Source organism: Scyliorhinus torazame, chromosome 2, assembly GCF_047496885.1.
Source record: "Scyliorhinus torazame isolate Kashiwa2021f chromosome 2, sScyTor2.1, whole genome shotgun sequence".
NCBI classification, from domain to species: Eukaryota; Metazoa; Chordata; class Chondrichthyes; order Carcharhiniformes; family Scyliorhinidae; genus Scyliorhinus; species Scyliorhinus torazame.
Window position 1 is genome coordinate 193773068 of NC_092708.1, and position 20946 is coordinate 193794013.

General features: G+C 47.3%; 1 protein-coding gene across 5 annotated transcripts in view; it reads right to left on the reverse strand.

Annotated features, from left to right (window-relative positions):
* LOC140394759 (disco-interacting protein 2 homolog A-like) overlaps window positions 1–20946 on the reverse strand; it is a 372914-nt gene that overhangs the window by 13616 nt on the left and 338352 nt on the right. For 4 of the 5 annotated variants that reach the window (XM_072481988.1, XM_072481975.1, XM_072481985.1 and 1 more), the window contains 3 exons: window positions 20066–20095; window positions 18186–18247; window positions 12469–12526 (listed from right to left, as the gene is read on the reverse strand). In XM_072481988.1, coding sequence (XP_072338089.1) covers window positions 12469–12526; window positions 18186–18247; window positions 20066–20095 — 150 coding nt within the window. The remainder of the gene's footprint in view (window positions 1–12468; window positions 12527–18185; window positions 18248–20065; window positions 20096–20946) is intronic. The other variant, XM_072481977.1, reaches the window with a different exon arrangement.

The window sequence follows — 20946 nt, forward strand, 5'->3', positions numbered from 1 at the left end:
ATGTGGTGTATATGGATTTCAGCAAAGCGTTTGATAAGGTTCCCCACGGTAGGCTATTGCAAAAAATACGGAGGCTGGGGATTGAGGGTGATTTAGAGATGTGGATCAGAAATTGGCTAGCTGAAAGAAGACAGAGGGTGGTGGTTGATGGGAAATGTTCAGAATGGAGTACAGTCACAAGTGGAGTACCACAAGGATCTGTTCTGGGGCCGTTGCTATTTGTCATTTTTATCAATGACCTAGAGGAAGGCGCAGAAGGGTGGGTGAGTAAATTTGCAGACGATACTAAAGTCGGTGGTGTTGTCGATAGTGTGGAAGGATGTAGCAGGTTACAGAGGGATATAGATAAGCTGCAGAGCTGGGCTGAGAGGTGGCAAATGGAGTTTAATGTAGAGAAGTGTGAGGTGATTCACTTTGGAAGGAATAACAGGAATGCGGAATATTTGGCTAATGGTAAAGTTCTTGAAAATGTGGATGAGCAGAGGGATCTAGGTGTCCATGTACATAGATCCCTGAAAGTTGCCACCCAGGTTGATAGGGTTGTGAAGAAGGCCTATGGAGTGTTGGCCTTTATTGGTAGAGGGATTGAGTTCCGGAGTCGGGAGGTCATGTTGCAGCTGTACAGAACTCTGGTACGGCCGCATTTGGAGTATTGCGTACAGTTCTGGTCACCGCATTATAGGAAGGACGTGGAGGCTTTGGAGCGGGTGCAGAGGAGATTTACCAGGATGTTGCCTGGTATGGAGGGAAAATCTTATGAGGAAAGGCTGATGGACTTGAGGTTGTTTTCGTTGGAGAGAAGAAGGTTAAGAGGAGACTTAATAGAGGCATACAAAATGATCAGGGGGTTGGATAGGGTGGACAGTGAGAGCCTTCTCCCGCGGATGGATATGGCTGGCACGAGGGGACATAACTTTAAACTGAGGGGTAATAGATATAGGACAGAGGTCAGAGGTAGGTTCTTTACGCAAAGAGTAGTGAGGCCGTGGAATGCCCTACCTGCTACAGTAGTGAACTCGCCAACATTGAGGGCATTTAAAAGTTTATTGGATAAACATATGGATGATAATGGCATAGTGTAGGTTAGATGGCTTTTGTTTCGGTGCAACATCGTGGGCCGAAGGGCCTGTACTGCGCTGTATTCTATGTTCTATGTTCAACCGTTCCTCAGATGACAGGCTCTTCATTCCAGGGATCATTCTTGTGAACCTCCTCTGGACCCTTTCCAAGGCCAGCACATCCTTCCTTAAGGACGCAAAACTGCTCACAATACTCCAAATGGAGTCGGACCAGAGCCTTTTCCACCTCAGAAGTATATCCCTGCTCTTGTATTCTAGCCCTCTCGATATGAATGCTAACATTGTATTTGCCTTCCTAACTGCCGACTGAACCTGCACGTTAACCTTAAGAAAATCTTGAACAAGGACTCCTAAATCCGTTTGTGCTGATTTCCTAAGCATTTCCCCATTTAGAAAATAGTCTATGTCTCCATTCCTCCTTCCACAGTGCATAACCTCCCACTTTTATTCCATCTGCCATTTCTTTGCACACTCTCCTAGCTTGTCCAAGTCCTTCTGCAGCCCCCTTGCTTCCTCAATACTACTTGCCCCTCTGCATATCTTTGTATCATCTGCAAACCTAGCAACAGTGCCTTCAGTACCTTCTTCCAGATCGTTAATGTATATTGTGAAAAGTTGTGGTCCCAGCGCAGACCCCTGAGGCACACCACTAGTCACCGGCTGCCATCCTGAAAAAGACCCCTTTATATCCCCACTCTCTGCCTTCAGCCAGTCAGCCAATCCTCTATCCATGCCAGGATCTTACCCGTAACACCATGGGCTCTTAATTTATTTAACAGTCTCCTATGCGGCACCATGTCAAAGGCCTTCTGGAAATCCAAGTACCACGTCCACTGGTTCTCCTTTGTCTAACTTCCTTGTTACCTCCTCAAAGAACTCTAACAGATTTGTCAGGCATGGCCTCCTCTTGTCGAAGCCATGCTGACTCGGTCCTATTTTATCATGCACTTCCAAGTACTCTGCGATCTCATCTTTAATAATGGACTCTAAAATCTTACCAATGACCAAAGTCAGGTTAATTGGCCTATAATTTCCCGACTTCTGCCTCCCTCCCTTTTTAAAAAGTGGTGTTACATTAGCCACTTTCCAGTCCTCTGGGACCCTCCCTGCTTCCAGTGATTCCTGAACGATGCCTCCACGATCTCCTCGGCTATCTCTTCTAAAACCCTGGGTGTAGTCCATCCGGTCCTGATGATTTATCCATCTTCAGGCCTTTCAGTTTCTCCAGAACCTTCTCCTTAGTGATGGCCTCCACCTCTGCTCCCTGATTCTCCTGGAGCTCTGGTATCCCACTGGTATCTTCCGCCATCCACCGTGAAGACTGATACAAAGTAACTATTCAGTTCCTGGGCAGCACGATGGCGCAGTGGTAGGCACTGCTGTCTCATGGAGTTGAGATCCCGGCTCTGCGACACTGTCTGTGTAGAATCTGCACACTCCGTGTTTGCATTGGTTTCACCCCCACAATCCAAAAAGATGTGCAGGGTAGGTGAATTGGCCACATTAAATTGACCCTTAATTGGAAAAAATGAATTTGGTACTCTAAATGTATTAAAAAACTATTCAATTCCTCTGCCATTTCCTTGTTTCCTATTACAACTTCTCCAGCCTCATTTTCTCGTGGTCTATTCTTGCCTCTATCTTACCTTTTATATATTGAAAAAACCTCTTCCTCTCTTCTTTTATATTTTGAGCTAGCTTACACTCCTATTTCATCTTCTTCCTCCTGAATATTTTTATTCCCCTCCTTTTGCACCCACCAACAATAAACAATAATCAGTAACAAATATGTCAATCCCCATATCAACAACAACGATCCCATCCTCCCACCAAACCCCCAATCAACTGCCCGCATGTTAACATAAACAAATAAGACTTCCGGGTGCGGCGATGACCAGCTGAGTCGCACGTTTCGGCAGCTCCCGGTGAAACGGACTTTTGGGCTCTTGATAGGAGCCCCAACGGCAATTTTGACGGCTAAAAACACTGTGCGGTAAACCAGAAGGGAATCCCCCCTGGATACGGATGGTAAAAGGAGGAGAAAGTGGCCGGATTGCAGTGGATCCTTTAGAACAGCGGCAAGGAAGGCAAGCAAACACCAAGATGGCGTCGGAAGGTGGCAGTTTAACATGGGGCCCTGAACAACAAGAGTTCTTGAAATGCTGTGTGGAAGAGCTCAAAAAGGAAATGAAGAAAGAGCTGTTGGCCCCGATACTACAGGCGATCGAAGGGCTAAAGGAGGAACAAAAGACCCAGGAGCGGGAGCTTCGGGTCGTAAAGGCAAAGGCAGCCGAGAATGAGGACGACATACAGGGCCTGGTGGTGAAGACGGAGACGCATGAGGCACATCAGAAACGATGTGTGGAAAGGTTGGAGGCACTGGAGAACAACGTAAGGAGGAACAACCTGAGGATTCTTGGTCTTCCTGAAGGTGTGGAGGGAGCGGACGTCGGGGCATATGTGAGCACGATGCTGCACTCGTTAATGGGAGCGGAGGCCCCGGCGGGTCCGTTGGAGGTGGAGGGAGCATACCGAGTGATGGTACGAGGACCGAGAGCAGGAGAAATTCCCAGAGCCATAGTGGTGAGATTCCTCCGTTTTAAGGATAGAGAAATGGTCCTTAGATGGGCAAAGAAAACTCGGAGCAGTAAATGGGAGAACGCGGTGATCCGCGTTTATCAAGACTGGAGTGCGGAGGTGGCGAGAAGGAGGGCGAGCTTTAATCGGGCCAAGGCGGTGCTTCATAAAAAGATAAAATTTGGAATGCTGCAACCGGCAAGACTGTGGGTCACATATCGAGGGAGGCACCACTACTTTGAGACGGCGGATGAAGCGTGGACTTTTATTGTGGAAGAAAAACTGGAATGAGCGGGTTATTAAAAAGAACGTTTGAACAGAGTGGTGGGGCGAATGTGGGGGGCAAAGAGGGGGGTTAAAAAGGGGGGAAAGAGGAGTTTTATGTACTAATCCTGCGATGTGGTAACTTTTCTCTCTCCCACAGGTGGTGATGGGGGGAGGAGGGGAGGTGGAGGAGATGGGGTGTTGGCCATTGGGGGCGGGGCCAAGGGAGAAGCGCGGGCTTGGTTCCCGCGCTATGAAAATCATGGCGGGAATAGAGAAGCAGGAAGGAGGGGGCGTCGCACGGTGCGAGCCGAGGTCACGGGGGGAAGCCGAGGTCGGCCAGAGTTTGCTGACTTCTGGGAGCAACATGGGGGGAGTAATTACGGTAGCGGGGGATCTAGCGGGGGGGGTGGGAGGGGGGAATTACTGGGTTGCTGCTGCTGGGGAGAGGGGGGAGCTGGTATGGGAGGGGATGGGCGGGGGGGGGGGGGGGGCACCGCCTGGGGGAGATACAGCTGCGTGGGAACCGGGTGAGGAGCTGGAAAAAGGGGATGGCTAATCGACAAGGGGGGGGGGTAGGAAGCCCCCCAACCCGGCTGATCACGTGGAACGTGAGAGGGCTGAACGGGCCGATAAAGAGGGCACGGGTACTCGCACACCTTAAGAAACTTAAGGCAGATGTGGTTATGTTACAGGAAACGCACCTGAAACTGATAGACCAGGTTAGGCTACGCAAAGGATGGGTGGGGCAGGTGTTCCATTCGGGGCTAGATGCGAAAAACAGGGGGGTGGCTATATTAGTGGGGAAGCGGGTAATGTTCGAGGCAAAGACTATAGTGGCGGATAACGGGGGCAGATACGTGATGGTGAGTGGCAAACTACAGGGGGAGACGGTGGTTTTGGTAAACGTATATGCCCCGAACTGGGATGATGCCAATTTTACGAGGCGGATGCTAGGACGCATTCCGGACCTATAGATGGGAAAGCTGATAATGGGGGGAGATTTTAATACGGTGTTGGAACCAGGGCTGGATAGGTCGAAGTCCAGGACTGGAAGGAGGCCGGCAGCAGCCAAGGTACTTAAAGATTTTATGGAGCAGATGGGAGGTTTAGACCCGCGGAGATTTAGCAGACCTAGGAGTAAGGAGTTCTCGTTTTTCTCCTATGTCCATAAAGTCTACTCGCGAATAGACTTTTTTGTGCTGGGAAGGGCGTTGATCCCGAAGGTGAGGGGAACTGAGTATACGGCTATAGCCATTTCGGATCACGCTCCACACTGGGTAGACTTGGGGATAGGGGAGGAAACAGGAGGGCGCCCACCCTGGAGAATGGACATGGGACTAATGGCAGATGAGGGGGTGTGTCTAAGGGTGAGGGGGTGCATTGAAAAGTACTTGGAACTCAATGATAATGGGGAGGTCCAGGTGGGAGTGGTCTGGGAGGCGTTGAAGGCGGTGGTTAGAGGGGAGCTGATATCAATAAGGGCACATAAAGGGAAGCAGGAGAGTAAGGAACGGGAGCGGTTGCTGCAAGAACTTTTGAGGGTGGACAGACAATATGCGGAAGCACCGGAGGAGAGACTGTACAGGGAAAGGCAAAGGCTACATGTAGAATTTGACTTGCTGACTACGGGCACTGCAGAGGCACAATGGAGGAAGGCACAGGGTGTACAGTACGAATATGGGGAGAAGGCGAGCAGGTTGCTGGCACACCAAGTGAGGAAAAGGGGAGCAGCGAGGGAAATAGGGGGAGTGAGGGATGAGGAAGGAGAGATGGAGCGGGGAGCGGAGAGAGTGAATGGAGTGTTCAAGACATTTTATAAAAAATTATATGAAGCTCAACCCCCGGATGGGAGGGAGAGAATGATGGGCTTCTTGGATCGGCTGGAATTTCCCAAGGTGGAAGAGCAGGAAAGGGTGGGACTGGGAGCACAGATCGAGGTAGAAGAAGTGGTGAAAGGAATTAGGAGCATGCAGGCGGGAAAGGCCCCTGGACCGGATGGATTCCCAGTCGAATTCTATAGAAAATATGTGGACTTGCTCGCCCCGGTATTGATGAGGACCTTTAATGAGGCAAAGGAAAGGGGACAACTGCCCCCGACTATGTCTGAAGCAACGATATCGCTTCTCTTAAAGAAGGAAAAGGACCCGCTACAATGCGGGTCCTATAGACCTATTTCCCTCCTAAATGTAGATGCCAAGGTCCTGGCCAAGGTAATGGCAATGAGAATAGAGGAATGTGTCCCGGGGATAGTCCACGAGGACCAAACTGGGTTTGTGAAGGGGAGACAGCTGAACACGAATATACGGAGGCTGTTAGGGGTAATGATGATGGCCCCACCAGAGGGGGAAACGGAGATAGTAGTGGCGATGGATGCCGAGAAAGCATTTGATAGAGTGGAGTGGGATTATTTGTGGGAGGTGTTGAGGAGATTTGGTTTTGGAGAGGGGTATGTTAGATGGGTGCAGCTGTTGTGTAGGGCCCCAATGGCGAGCGTGGTCACGAATGGACGGGGATCTGCATATTTTCGGCTCCATAGAGGGACAAGGCAGGGATGCCCTCTGTCCCCATTATTTTTTGTACTGGCGATTGAGCCCCTGGCGATAGCGTTGAGGGGTTCCAAGAAGTGGAGGGGAGTACTTAGAGGAGGAGAAGAACACCGGGTATCTTTGTATGCGGACGATTTGCTACTATACGTGGCAGACCCGGCGGAGGGGATGCCAGAAATAATGCGGATACTTGGGGAGTTTGGGGATTTTTCAGGGTATAAATTGAACATGGGGAAAAGTGAGTTGTTTGTGGTGCATCCAGGGGAGCAGAGTAGAGAAATAGAGGACCTACCGTTGAGGAAAGTAACAAGGGACTTTCGTTACCTGGGGATACAGATAGCCAAGAATTGGGGCACATTGCATAGATTAAATTTAACGCGGTTGGTGGAACAAATGGAGGAGGATTTCAAGAGATGGGATATGGTATCCCTGTCACTGGCAGGGAGGGTGCAGGCGGTTAAGATGGTGGTCCTCCCGAGATTCCTCTTTGTGTTTCAGTGCCTCCCGGTGGTGATCACGAAGGATTTTTTAAAAAGGATTGAAAAGAGCATCATGGGTTTTGTGTGGGCTGGGAAGACCCCGAGAGTGAGGAAGGGATTCTTACAGCGTAGCAGGGATAGGGGGGGGCTGGCACTACCGAGCCTAAGTGAGTATTATTGGGCCGCTAATATTTCAATGGTGAGTAAGTGGATGGGAGAGGAGGAGGGAGCGGCGTGGAAGAGATTAGAGAGGGCGCCCTGTAGGGGGACTAGCCTACAGGCTATGGTGACAGCCCCATTGCCGTTCTCACCGAGGAACTACACCACAAGCCCGGTGGTGGTGGCTACACTGAAGATTTGGGGACAGTGGAGACGGCATAGGGGAAAGACTGGAGCCTTGGGGGGGTCCCCGATAAGAAACAACCATAGGTTTGCCCCGGGGGGAATGGATGGGGGACATGGAATGTGGCAAAGAGCAGGAATAACGCAACTGAAAGATCTGTTTGTGGATGGGAAGTTCGCGAGTCTGGGAGCGCTGACCGAGAAATATGGGTTGCCCCAAGGGAATGCATTCAGGTATATGCAACTGAGGGCTTTTGCGAGGCAACAGGTGAGGGAATTCCCGCAGCTCCCGACACAAGAGGTGCAGGACAGAGTGATCTCAAAGACATGGGTGGGGGATGGTAAGGTGTCAGATATATATAGGGAAATGAGGGACGAAGGGGAGACTATGGTAGATGAACGAAAAGGGAAATGGGAAGAAGAGCTGGGGGAGGAGATCGAGGAGGGGCTGTGGGCAGATGCCCTGAGCAGGGTAAACTCGTCGTCCTCGTGTGCCAGGCTAAGCCTGATTCAGTTTAAGGTATTACACAGGGCGCATATGACTGGAGCACGGCTCAGTAAATTTTTTGGGGTGGAGGATAGGTGTGCGAGGTGCTCGAGAAGCCCAGCGAATCATACCCATATGTTTTGGTCATGCCCGACACTATAGGGGTTTTGGATGGGGGTGACAAAGGTGCTTTCAAAAGTAGTAGGGGTCCGGGTCGAACCAAGCTGGGGGTTGGCTATATTTGGGGTTGCACAAGAGCCGGGAGTGCAGGAGGCGAGAGAGGCCGATGTTTTGGCCTTTGCGTCCCTAGTAGCCCGGCGCAGGATATTGCTAATGTGGAAAGAAGCCAAGCCCCCGGGGGTGGAGACCTGGATAAATGACATGGCAGGGTTTATAAAGCTAGAGCGGATTAAGTTCGTTCTAAGGGGGTCGGCTCAAGGGTTCACCAGGCGGTGGCAACCGTTCGTCGAATACCTCGCAGAAAGATAGATGGAATGGAAAAAAGGCAGCAGCAGCAGCCCAGGATCAGGGGGAGGGGGAGGGGGGGGGGGGGGGGGGGAGGAGGAACCAGAAGGACTCTCAGGGTTGTTAATATATACTGTATAATATGTATAGGTCGTTGCTACAGATTATTATATATTGGACTGTTAAATTATATTTTTGGAGAGTGTTACTTGTGATAAGGCAGTTGCCAATTAGGGTTAGTTTTCATTTTTGTTATTTATTATTGATTCATTCATTTTTTGTTTATAAAATAGGTCATTGTTATTGGTGTTGTTATAATATTGTGTAAAGGATGCACAATGTACTGTGTTGGTTGACCAAAAATTTTCAATAAAATATTTACAAAAAAAAACATAAACAAATAACAAAAAGGAATCAGGAATCACCCATAGTCACCATTAACACACACAGTCCCCCTCCCCCCAACCCCCCCCCCCCCCCCCCCACTAATGTTTGATGTCATCCAATTCTTGAAAGTGCAGAATGAATAACGCCCATGAATTGTAGAACCCCTCCATCCTTCACCTCAGTTCAAAGTTAACCTTCTCATGAGTCAAGAATTCCAGCAGCTGCCCCCGCCACGCCAGGGCACAGGGTGGAGAGGTTGCTCTCCATCCCAACAGGATCCGCCTTCAGGCGATGAACGAGACAAAGGCTACAACATCTGCCTCCGCACCAGTTTCCAACCCCAGCTGGTCCAACACCCCGAATTTGGCCTCCCGAGGGCCTGGGTCCAGTTTCAAGTGCACCACTTTAGAGATTACCCTAAAAACCTCTTTCCAGTAATCCTCCAGCTTTGGACAGGACCAAAACATATGAACGTGATTAGCGGGCCCCCCCCACAACGTTCACACACATCTTCTACTCCTTCAAAGAATCGGCTCATCCTCGCCCTCGGGAGGTGTGCTCTGTATACCACCTTCAGCTGTATCAGCCCCAACCTCGCGCACGAGGTGGAAGCGTTCACTCTCTGGAGCACCTCACACCAGAACCCCTCCTCCATTCCCTCTGCCAACTCTTCCTCCCACTTTGCTTTGATCCCTTCCAGTGGTGCCTTCTCCTCTTCCAAAATAGCCCCGTAAACCACTGATACTACCCCCTTCTCCAGTCCCCCTGTCGTCAGCACCTCCTCCAGCAATGTGGAGGCTGGCTCCACCGGGAAGCTCTGTATCTCCTTCCTGGCAAAATCTTGAACCTGCATGTATCTAAACATTTCCCCCTGCTCCAGCCCATACTTCGCTCCCAGCTCCTTCAATCCTGCAAACCAATCCGCAAGAAACAAATCTTTTAGTGTCTTAACCCCCTTCTCCAGCATGGTAGCATAGTGGTTAGCACAATTGCTTCACAGCTCCAGGGTCCCAGGTTCGGGTCACTGTCTGTGCGGAGTCTGCACGTTCTCCCCGTGTGTGTGTGGGTTTCCTCCGGGTGCTCCGGTTTCCTCCCACAGTTCAAAGATGTGCAGGTTAGGTGGACTGGCCACGATAAATTGCCCTTAGTGTCCAAAATTGCCCTTAGTGTTGGGTGGGGTTACTGGGTTATGGGGATAGGGTGGAGGTGTTGACCTTGGGTAGGGTGCTCTTTCCAAGAGCCGGTGCAGACCCGATGGGCCGAATGGCCTCCTTCTGCACTGTAAATTCTATAATTCTCCTCCCATTTCCAAAAAGTTCCGTCCCACTTCCCTGGCTCAAATCGGTGGTTCCCCCGAATCGGTATTTCCCTTGACCCTGCTCCCAACCCAAATTCTCAATGAAGCTATTATTACCGGACTCCGAGTATTTTCCAGGGGCCATCGGGAGTGGCACTGTTGCTAGCGCCTTCAATCCCGACCCTCTACACAAACTCTCCTCCATTCTGACCCACTGGGAATCAACCCCTCTGACCCAGCTCCGCACTTTTTCCACATTCGCCGCCCAGTAATAATACATCAGGTTCGGAAGACCCAAACCCCCTGACTGCCTTCCCGTGTAGCAGCACCTTTCTAACTCTGGTCACCTTCCCTCCCCATACGAACGAGGTAATCATTCCCTCAATGCCTCTGAAAAATGCCGTTGGCAGGAAAATCGGCAGGCATTGGAAAATAAACAGAAATCGCGGCAACACACTAATTTTAACCGCCTGTACCCGACCCGCCAGTGACAGAGGGAGACCATCCCACCTTCCCAGATCAGCTTTCACTCTCCCCACCAAACTAGAAATGTTGGACCTACGGAGCCCCCCCCACTCCCGAGCAACTTGCACCCCCAGGTATCTAAAGTGAGTCCCTGCCTACGGAATGGCAGCGCCCCCCACCCCTGCCCGCACCCCCAGCCAAAACACCACAAAATATTCACTCGTCTAGATTTAATTTGCACCCCCAGAAAGACCCAAACACCTGAAGCAGCTCCAATATTCCCCCTATTGACACACTCGGTTCCGACACGTATAACAACAAATGATCGGCATATAAGGACACCCTATGCTCTATCCCTCCCTGCACGATCCCTTTCCATACCCCCGAAATTCTTAACGCGATGGCCAATGGCTCAATCGTGAGTGCAAACAGCAGCGCGGGGGGGGGGGGGGGGGGGGGGGTGGGGCATAGGACATCCCTGCCTGGTCCCACAATTGCTTTTTTAGTTGTCCTCTGCTCGCTATTAAAGGCTTTCCAATCCTCTGGCTTCCCATTGATCCTTGCCGCTTTGTAGCTTTTTTACCCAATTATATATATACATTTTCCAATTAAGGGGCAATTTAGCGTGGCCAATCCACCTAACCTGCCACATCTTTGGGTTATGGGGGTGAAACCCACACAGACATGGGGAGAATGTGCAAACTCCACATGGACAGTGACCCAGGGCCAGGATTCGAACCCGGGTCCTCAGCGCCGTAGTCCCAGTGCTATCCACTGCGCCACATACCGCCCTATGCTTTTTCTTTTATGCTGTCCTTGACTTCCCTCGTCAGCCACGGATGCCGCGTCCTCCCATTAGCAGGTTTCCGCCTCCTTGGGATGAATTTCTGTTGTGCCTTTCACACACACGGGCATGACTCCCCCCCCCCCCCCCCCCCCCCCCCACACACAAGTGAGAATATGCCGCTATGGGGTCCTCGAGGGCCCCCTCTTGTGGTCCCCCACGCCGCCTTTCAGGCTCCCCCCCTTCCAGGACTCCCACCCGACACCCCTCCACAACCTTCTAAGATGCCCCTTCTTAACTGTCCTGTATAGGTTTAAGGCATACTTGCGCAAGCGTAGCTTGTTCACGCCCATTGTATGTGGGTTCCTGATCTGGACGCCTTGCAGGGCTTGGGTAGATCCCGCGAGGCGCAGTGGCTGCCGGGAAGCCCGCGAGAGGCTTCACCCGGCATCTTCAGGCCACGTTGCGCTGCCGTTTGGAGCACAGTATGGTAGGTAGATCTCGCTCATAATATTTACAAAACCACATAAAGAGTACAAGTATTTTGGCAGGTGGACAAGCTGCTATTGGTTTTGGTAAATGCAAAGGGGCCTCCATTCGTCCTAGCCTGTAAATTCAGCATGTACTCATCCTCCTCACTATATTTCATGATACTACACTCCAGACTCAATGTAGTTTCCAACTTGTCACTTTTCGAGAGCCTCAGAGGACCACTTCCCTCCTTCAGTCTTTCCTTTATCCTGCATTCTCAGCTTTTGGAAAAGAAACCTAGGGTTGGAGTCACAGAATTACTTCTCGGAATGCCTCAGCGATTTATAACATTATGTACCGGGGTTCTTCATGTTTCTTTCTCACGTTGAGTATCTAATTTCCTGATGCAAATGGAAGGAAAATTTTAACTTTTCCCAGTATTACAGACTCCAATTTTGTGATGCAGAACAAGGCCAGCAGCGCGGGTTCAATTCCCGTACCGGCTGAGAATTCTGAATTCTCCCTCTGTGTACCAAACAGGTGCCGGAATGTGGCGACTAGGGGCTTTTCACAGTAACTTCATTGAAGCCTACTTGTGACAATAAGCGATTATTATTGTTATTACCTCAGGCAAGCTTGTCAGCAATTTGGTAGAAATACTACAAAATGTCCTTTCACACCTCTTGTTCCAATGAGAGTGGTATAATTAGAGGTATGTTACTTAACCTCGAATGACACCTAGCTGATCAGCAACTTTCCCGAAGGCTCTTTGAAAACCCCCCCCCCCACACACACACACACCTGTGTCCTTCATCCACTTACCTTTCCCGACTCCATTAGTGGAAGACTATGTGGGGAGCCTCTCTCCACCAGACGTACCCTACAACCAGAGAAATTAGTCTTTTAAAAAAATAAACCAGAAAGTTTTGTAGAGTTTAAAAACATAACCCTGTGCACAGATGCTCATTGGGCATAAATCCCACCACCTTATCCACATTCAAAATTCTGGCAGAGTGGTAGCTTCATTTTAAGAATGAACGAGCTTTGAAATAGTCTCTCTCGTTTTTAGAATCTAGGTTCACCAAACATGTGCAAGTGAGAGGAACGATGGGCAGCTTCGTGTCTTTGGAACTTTGCACTACCACTTGCACTTATGCTGCATAACGCCGAAGCCTACGGGTCACTTCCACCGTCACACCAACCAAACATAAACATTCCCAAAGTTGGAGTGTCAAGCTGAAGAAAGGAATGATCCTCCGCATCCTAACTGCAGCTATCGCAGCGCAGCCCAGATGGAAATGGCTGCTGTAATTCTATCTCAAGACTCACAACAGGAAATGACAGATCAAAAAAACAAATCTTCCCTTGAAGGGATACAGAAAAAATAACTTTCTGAAGGAATTTCCCATGCAGTAACTTTGCAAGGACAATTCACTGTAATATTCTGATGAATTATTCTGGTGGAACAAACAATCAGTTTCCTCACTACAAATTGATGAAGCCAAAACACATTGTTGAACCTATCTCACAAGACACCATTTAACACTGTGATGAATGTTTGATTTAATCATGAAATAAACTAACTTTCTGTGTACGCAGACAAAAAAGCCTTGATATAACAATTCTTATTGGGCCGTTATTGTACAAATGCCAAGCTGCTCGGTGGCACAGTGGTTAGCACTGCTGCCTCACGGCGCTGAGAACCTGGTTTCGATACCGGTCCTGGGTGATGAGTTTGCACATTTTCCTAGTGCCTGCGTGGGTTTCACCCCCACAATCCAAAGATGGGGTTAGGTGGATTGGACCACTAAATTGCCACTTAATTGAAAAAAATAATAGGGTACTGTAAAAAAAAAAATTTCTTAAAGTAAAAATGACCTGCGACGTTTCACAAGAGCATTATCAGACAAAGCCTGGCCGCAACACAAAGATTTGTTAGGATGGATGGCCAAATTGAATATTTGTTGCATCTCACGTGATGAAGGAGCCAGGCAAAGAATTTTCTTTCTTATTTCATGAGAAAATTGCAATTCTTTCTTAAGGGAAGATCATTGCTGAAAAAAAAAGAGAAACGGCTGCTGTTGTTGCCAATCAGAGTCCTCTAGTCAACCAATTAGCACCGTTTTCTCATGCAGTATATATTGTTGTATCCTTTGAGATTTGGTATTCTGGCGGATGTGTCCTGATGAGTGCAAGGTGGAAAGTTTCAACAGCATGCCTCCTTTTTCAGCAATGCTCAAGTTCTGTACTACCAACCGACTATAAGGGTAAAAACTTCACGGGCAGCCCACAATAGGAGTAAAATTCACCACCAATTTGATGTGTATGCTGCACAGAATGTGGCCATTTCTTTAACAGAAGCAGTTTTTGTACAAAATTGAGTTGAGAGGGAGAGAAAAGTGCAGACTTTCCAATTTGTAGCACATGGTTTTTGGAATTTATGGAGGTTTTTATGTTGATATCTCTGTAGCTGCTGAGTTTTGCAGTGGAAGCTCTGTAGGAGATCTTTCCACAGTTACATCAGTCTGAGATAGGGCAGCACGGTGGTGCAGTGGTTAGCACTGCTGTCTCAATTGACGTCAAGATCCCAGGTTCGATCCCGGCTCTGAGTCACTGTCTGTGTGGAGTTTTCGCATTCTCCCCGTGTTTGTGTGGGTTTCGCCCCCACAACCCAAAGATGTGCACGGTAGGTGGATTGGCCACGCTAAATTGTCCCTTAATTGGAAAAAATGTATTGGGTACTCTAAATTTATAAACAAAAAATTTTCAGCCTCAGAGATTTCAGCAAAGGGACAGGATTACACTGGTTATGACTTGAACCTGATTCAATTAATAGGAACACAGCAAGGATTCTCAGAATTAGCGCTTTAATGCCACTTAATCAACAACCTAAACCAGAAATAGCCCACCATGGAACATTCGAAATTATAGAGCTGTCAAAGCTCTATTTATACATTCAGAATCCTTAGAAAACAGTGCTTAGGTATTCAGTGTTGGAGACACCATCAGAGCTGTGCATTCAGGATGACAAATCTCCTCATTTGCTATTTAGAGCAGGTTGGAATAAAGGCAAAGACCAACTCTATCACTGATTTCATGTCAACATCGTTCTACTGAAATACATTAAAGGGACCATATTTAGGCAACAGACTTAACTTCAGGACTGAGAGGAGGAGCAATTTTTTCACTCAAGCAGATTGTGAATCTTTGGAATTATCTGCCTCAGAGGGTTGTGGTCGCGCCATCATTTCAGTAGATAGTACTCAACGTCAAGATAAATAGATTTTTGGCCTCTCGGGGAATCAAGGCATTTGGGAAGTGGGTGGGAAGGTGGAGATAAGGATTGGCCGTGATCAGTGGCGGAGCAAGCTGGAGGGATTGCATGATCTCCTCCTGCTCCTATCCTCTTAAGAACACAAGGGCTAATACAATAGGATATGAGGCCTGTGGTCCGCTGGAACACTAAAGGAAAATTTAAGTTCAATTCAATCTCTGTGTAAAATTCTGTATCCTGTTTTATTGCATGTTAAATGTAGAAATCAGGGGCGGCACGGTGGCGCAGTGGATAGCACTGCTGCCTCACGGCACTGAGGACCCTGGTTCTATCCCGGCATCGGGTGGCTGTCCGTGGAGTTTTCACGTTCTCCCTGTGCCTGCGTGGGTCTCACCTCCACAACCCAAAGATTTGCAGAGTAGGTAGTTTGGCCACGCTAAATTGCCCCTTAATTGGAAAAAAAGATGAATTGGGTACTCTAAATTTATAAAAACAAATGTAGAAATCGCAATCAGACTCTGGATTAGAACAATATGCATTTGAGAACTTCATGCAGGTGCCAGGAAGGAAGGTAAAATTTGCCTTTGACATGCAAAGAGGTTTTTATCAGTATCAAATTATATTTCTTGCTCATTCAGGACTTGAGTAATATTGGGCGGGATTTTCCAGCCCTCCCTGCCAGTGGGACCTTAGGGTTATGCTGCAGTCGATTCCCATGGTGGGTTCCCCAGCAGCAAGGTGGGTGAACCATGTAATGGTCCGCAGGCTTTGAAGGGACCAGAATTTCCCGCCAGCAGCCAATGGCTTGTCGTATCCACCACAGGAGGCTGTAAGATCTCAATCATTGAGTCTAATTTAACAAGTCAGCAATCATGCTAATCAGATCTTAACCATTGCTCCCATTTTCTGAGCCAGTAGGTGCTGACAAAAGTTGCACTGGTGCTACTGGGAGTGGAGGAGGCACAGGTTGCTGCTTGGAGTGAGGATTCATCCACTTTAAGTGGATGTAACCACTTAAACCTCCTCTAGACTCATCTTTTGTTTCCTTACTTGTCCCATCACCACTCCCATTTGACTTCCATCAGTCCTTTTGTCACTCCTGCCTTCCACACGGCCACAGACCTTGCCCTATTGTTTTCTCCTTCCTCCACTCCCCCTGCTCTGTCTTTGCCAGGTCAAGCTGAAAAATTGCTAAACTCCAAATCCTGGATTGGATGAGTGGTCATCGATCGGAGTCTGCAGCACTTTCTCTTTCCACAGAAACTATCTGGCCTGCTGAATGTTTAACAGTACTGATTTTAAAACACTTATTTCAGATTTCCAGCACTCATTGCATTTTGCTTTTGTTCAATAAACAAGTTTTCACCTGATTGTGCTACACTGTAGCACCGCTTGCTCCCAGAGGATACATAATATTAAATGGAGAAAAGAGCTTGCCTGCACATAAATTCCTAAGAGAAAGGAGCAGAATTAGGCCACTTGGCCCATCAAATCTGCTCCACTATTCTATCATGGCTGATATGTTCCTTATCTGTTACCTACGATGCTACAGACCAAGAAAGAGCTGCATTGCAAAATCAGCCAGAGCATCTCCTCCTGAGAACACATGACCTAGGAGCGGGCGGAGGCAATTTAGCCCCCCGAGCCTAAACACCCTCAATGTCATCATGGCTGATCCCACCATGGCCTCAACTCCACTGTCCTGCCCGTTCTCTATAACCCTTCAATACATTACCAATTTAAAAACTGCTTCCTTGAATTTATTTACCGTCTCTGTATCCACCACACTCTGAGGTAGCAAATTCCACAGATTCACAACCCTTTGGGAGAAGTAGCTTCTCCTCAAATTGGTTTTAAATTTGCTACCTCTTATTCTAAGATTATGACCTCTTGTTTTAGAATTCCCCACAAGAGGAAGCATCTGCTCCATGTCTACTTTATCCATACCGTTTACTATCTTGTACATCTCGATTTGCTCTCCCCTCATTCTTCCAAACTCTATAGAGAATATAGGCCTAAACTGTTCAATCTCTCCTCATATGACAAACCTCTTACCTCTGGAATTAATCTAGTGAACCTCCTCTGAACTGCCTCCAATGTCACTACATCTTTCCTCAAATAAGGGGAACAAAACTGTGCGCAATACTCCAGGTGCAGTCTTACCAATGCCTTGTATAGTTGCAACAACACTCCCTTACCTTTATACTCAATTCCTTTTGCTATAAATGGCAACATTCCATTTGCTTTCCTTATTATCTGCTGCACCTGCATGCTTCTTTTCTGTGACTCATGCACGAGGACTCCCAGATTCCTCTGCATTGGAGCATCCCAAAGTCTCTCCCCATTCAGATAATAAGTTGCCTTTCTGTTTTTTTCAACCAAAATGCATGACCTCACACTTATCCACATTAAACTCCATCTGCCACATTTTGGCCCACTCGCCACCGTGCTGCCCGCAGTAGGCATAGATAATACTGAGGACCAGGACAAAATACAAGCAGATAATAAACTTGCCCAGTGGACATACAATGGCAAATTAACTTAAATATAGAAAGGTGCAAGGTAGTATATTGTGATAGGAAGAAAATGGACTTAACAGGTTGCAAAAGAAGACTGAGGAGCTGACCTCACACAAGATATAGGATTGTGAAAGAGATCGACAGGGCAGACACATGCTTGCAGACGAGACCGGGACGAGGGCCAGAAATATAAGACGGCCACTAATAAATCGAGAAGGAAGGAAAGAGAAACCTCTTTACCCAGAGAATGATGAGAGTGTGGAACTCACAACCACAAGAGTAACTGAGGCAAATAGCAGAGATGTTATTAAGAGGAATCTGCCTAACCACATGAGGGAGAAAGCAATAATATATGCTGGTCGCATTAGAAAGTAAAAAGTGGCTCGGGGGGGGGGCATAATCATCACCATAGACCAATTGGTCCAATCATATCTACACTGTTAATATTTTGGCCAGGATTTTACAGTCCTACCAAGGCCGGTCTCATCCTGGTGGCTGCGGCGAGCATTTAAGTTGCCGCTTACTTCGGTGAGACTGGAATATCCCGTTGGGCGGGACAGGCCATAAAATCCTGGCCTGCCAATTCACTTGATAGCAAATTCCCTATCTTGGAAATGCAGTCAAGCAAAGGAAGTAATTAGATACTCCGTCCTTCCCTGAACCTAGACAGGTGATGTAAGCAGGTAATAAAACTGTATGAGAAGTTGACAACAAAGACAAGTCCAAAGGAAAGGCCTCAGGCATACCTGTCATGCCGGAGGGCTCTCATATCCACAAAAACTGTAGTTGGATCTGGCCCAGACGTTCCCTGGTAAACAAATACATTGACGTTAACAGCAGAAATGTCAGAAGAATGGAGGTTACGCAGCTATTACTTTTAGTTGCTCAAATAAATGGAACTTCACAACACTTCTCAGAATCAGGGCTGTAACATGGTGTCCTGCCAAATCTACAGATGTTAGAAATAGCTTTCACCACAAAACATTCAAAATTACAGAGCACTATTTATACTTTCAGGGTTACACAGCCTTAAAAGCATAATTACACATTCAACATTAGAGGTGCTATCAAAACAGATTACACATTCAGGATTACAAATCGCTTCAGCAATTTTGAAATTGTTCCTTGAACAGCAAATGCGATCAACTCTCTTGAGCTAGCCTCTAACTAACATTTCCTTTTATGTTTCCTTGCTTGAAAATGGGTAAGGGTGAATGTTGTTATATAGCAGGAGGGATCTAGCACCTTGCAGTATGTAGGCTAGAATGTTATTTGGAAATCAGGGTAAAAAGAAAATAATTTATATCAGTGGAAAAACAGTCCTGAAGAATCAATTAAAGAGGAAGGAAAGTCTAAGAGAGAGATAGGCACAGACGCCACTGGTGAGATTTCAGCGGAAAACTTAACCCTAACCTGGAAGTAGATATTATTGCAGGTCTAATCACAAAGTGCAACACTCTTCTGAGCTAATAGTGTTGTACATAAAAGTGGGACTGAAATGTTTACCACAGGTCGCCATGAAACTTGTGGTCCAAAATAATACTTCTGCAATTTTTATCTGATCTAAGAGGATTTGTCTTAACTCGTTCTACAAGGGGAACTGAAAATCAAGTGGGACTTAGTATCAGGACATTCTGACTATTCAAATTAAGGGGGCACGGGAGCACAGTGGTTAGCACTGTTGCTTCACAGCTCCGGGGACCCGGGTTTGATTCCCGGCTTGGGTCACTGCCTGAGCGGAGTCTGCACATTCTCCCTGTGTCTGCGTGGGTTTCCTCCGGGTGATTTGGTTAGCTCCCACAAGTCCCGAAAGACGTGCTTGTTAGGTGAATTGGACATTCTGAATTCTCCCTTAGTGTACCCGAACAGGTGCCGTAGTGTGGCGATTGGGGATTTTCACAGTAACTTCATTGCAGTATTAATGCAAGCCTACTTGTGACACTAGTAAAGGTTATTACTATTCAAGTCCAAGGAAAATGATGTCCATTTTTCCTCCTGGCCACATTTGTTTCATGGCGCGTGGATTGGGGTTTGTATTCTCGCTCCAGAACAATATTAACCCTCGATCACAAAGACAATAGTAGAATACTGTGAATGCTGGATATCTGAAATGCTTGCTACTTGCCCCAGCTCTGCTGGAACCCTGCTCTGCACAAGTGTATTTTTGTGATACAGCTACTTCAGTGTCCAGTAATAACCATGACAAAGTGCTGAGAGAAGATATTTTAAGGTAGTAAACTGTGCTACAATATCTAGTACTCATCAGTGGAAATGCTTGGATAACAAGATAGTGGGTTGTTTATTGAAACATAGTTCAAATTGGCATCTGGCCTGAGACTTCATTCATACAGTAGAATAAGAATTGTGACCAAGTGTAGCATTAATAGGTTGTACCTTAACTATGTTAAGTCTATGCAAACAAAATTAACCCAATGTCACTATATCTGTGCTATTAAACTATATTCATAATCCAAGTCATTTTCACGTGAAATTTCACTTAATTATTTCTGATTACTATTTTTCCCCCAGATATTTAAATACATTTGTCGCTTTTAAGTTCTTGTCAGTTTAAGATAAAGTTGACCAAGGAAAGGACCTGGGGCAAAATAAACACAAATTACTCTACCTGCTCAGCCAGCTTGCCCAGCCTGTGTGGCTGAGAGTGCGAGGGAGGAGGAAGCGAGATGACACAGGTCAGCCCAGAGAGAGGAAGGGACAGCCAGGTTTAAAGAGAGTGAAGCATAAGCAAGAGACAAGAGACAAACAGAAACAGCAAAACAGTTACTGGAGACACTGGAACAGCCATTTAGCAAAGTCACTCTGCGGCCTTAATACAAGGATCTCAGGAAAATATATACAAAAGCACAGCCATTATTTAAATTGTGATGCTGCTTTAATACAGGGCATCTCAAGAAAGCATTCCGAAAGACACAAAGGTAACAACTGTTTCATACATCACAAAATAAGTCTATTGGTTCTTCCAACACTATTCACATTTTCAATTTACAACAGTCAAAGTCTAATGCCATCTAAGAATGCAAATTTGGGATTTTCCTCCAGAATATTGCTAAACAGGGGTGGGCCACCAAAATGCCAAATGTCTCCCTTAACTAAAATCACTTCGCCATGGTGTTGACTTGATCATTCCAATTTTTTGGGAGGTGCAACGGCATTGTTGTAAGGACCATTTTTCATTGGGCAGACACTCAGAAAACAACACAGTTTTGGGTCGGTCAGATCAGAGATGGCCGATACCGTCCCCTACAGTGCAAACACAGTTCTGATACAGATTTATTCCTCATGACTGACTGGTTACATAGTTCCAGACACCACCGTCAGGCTCGCAATTTTGGCCATTCTAATGGCAACAGTGAAGCTTGGGGTGGGTGGGCACTTCTCAGCAAGTAGGAGACTGGGCCTAAAGTACAGGCAAAGAGGGGATTACAGCTCACTGAAAGGAAAGGCTATTCCAATGTATACATTTAATTTACATGGTGAAATTCTCAC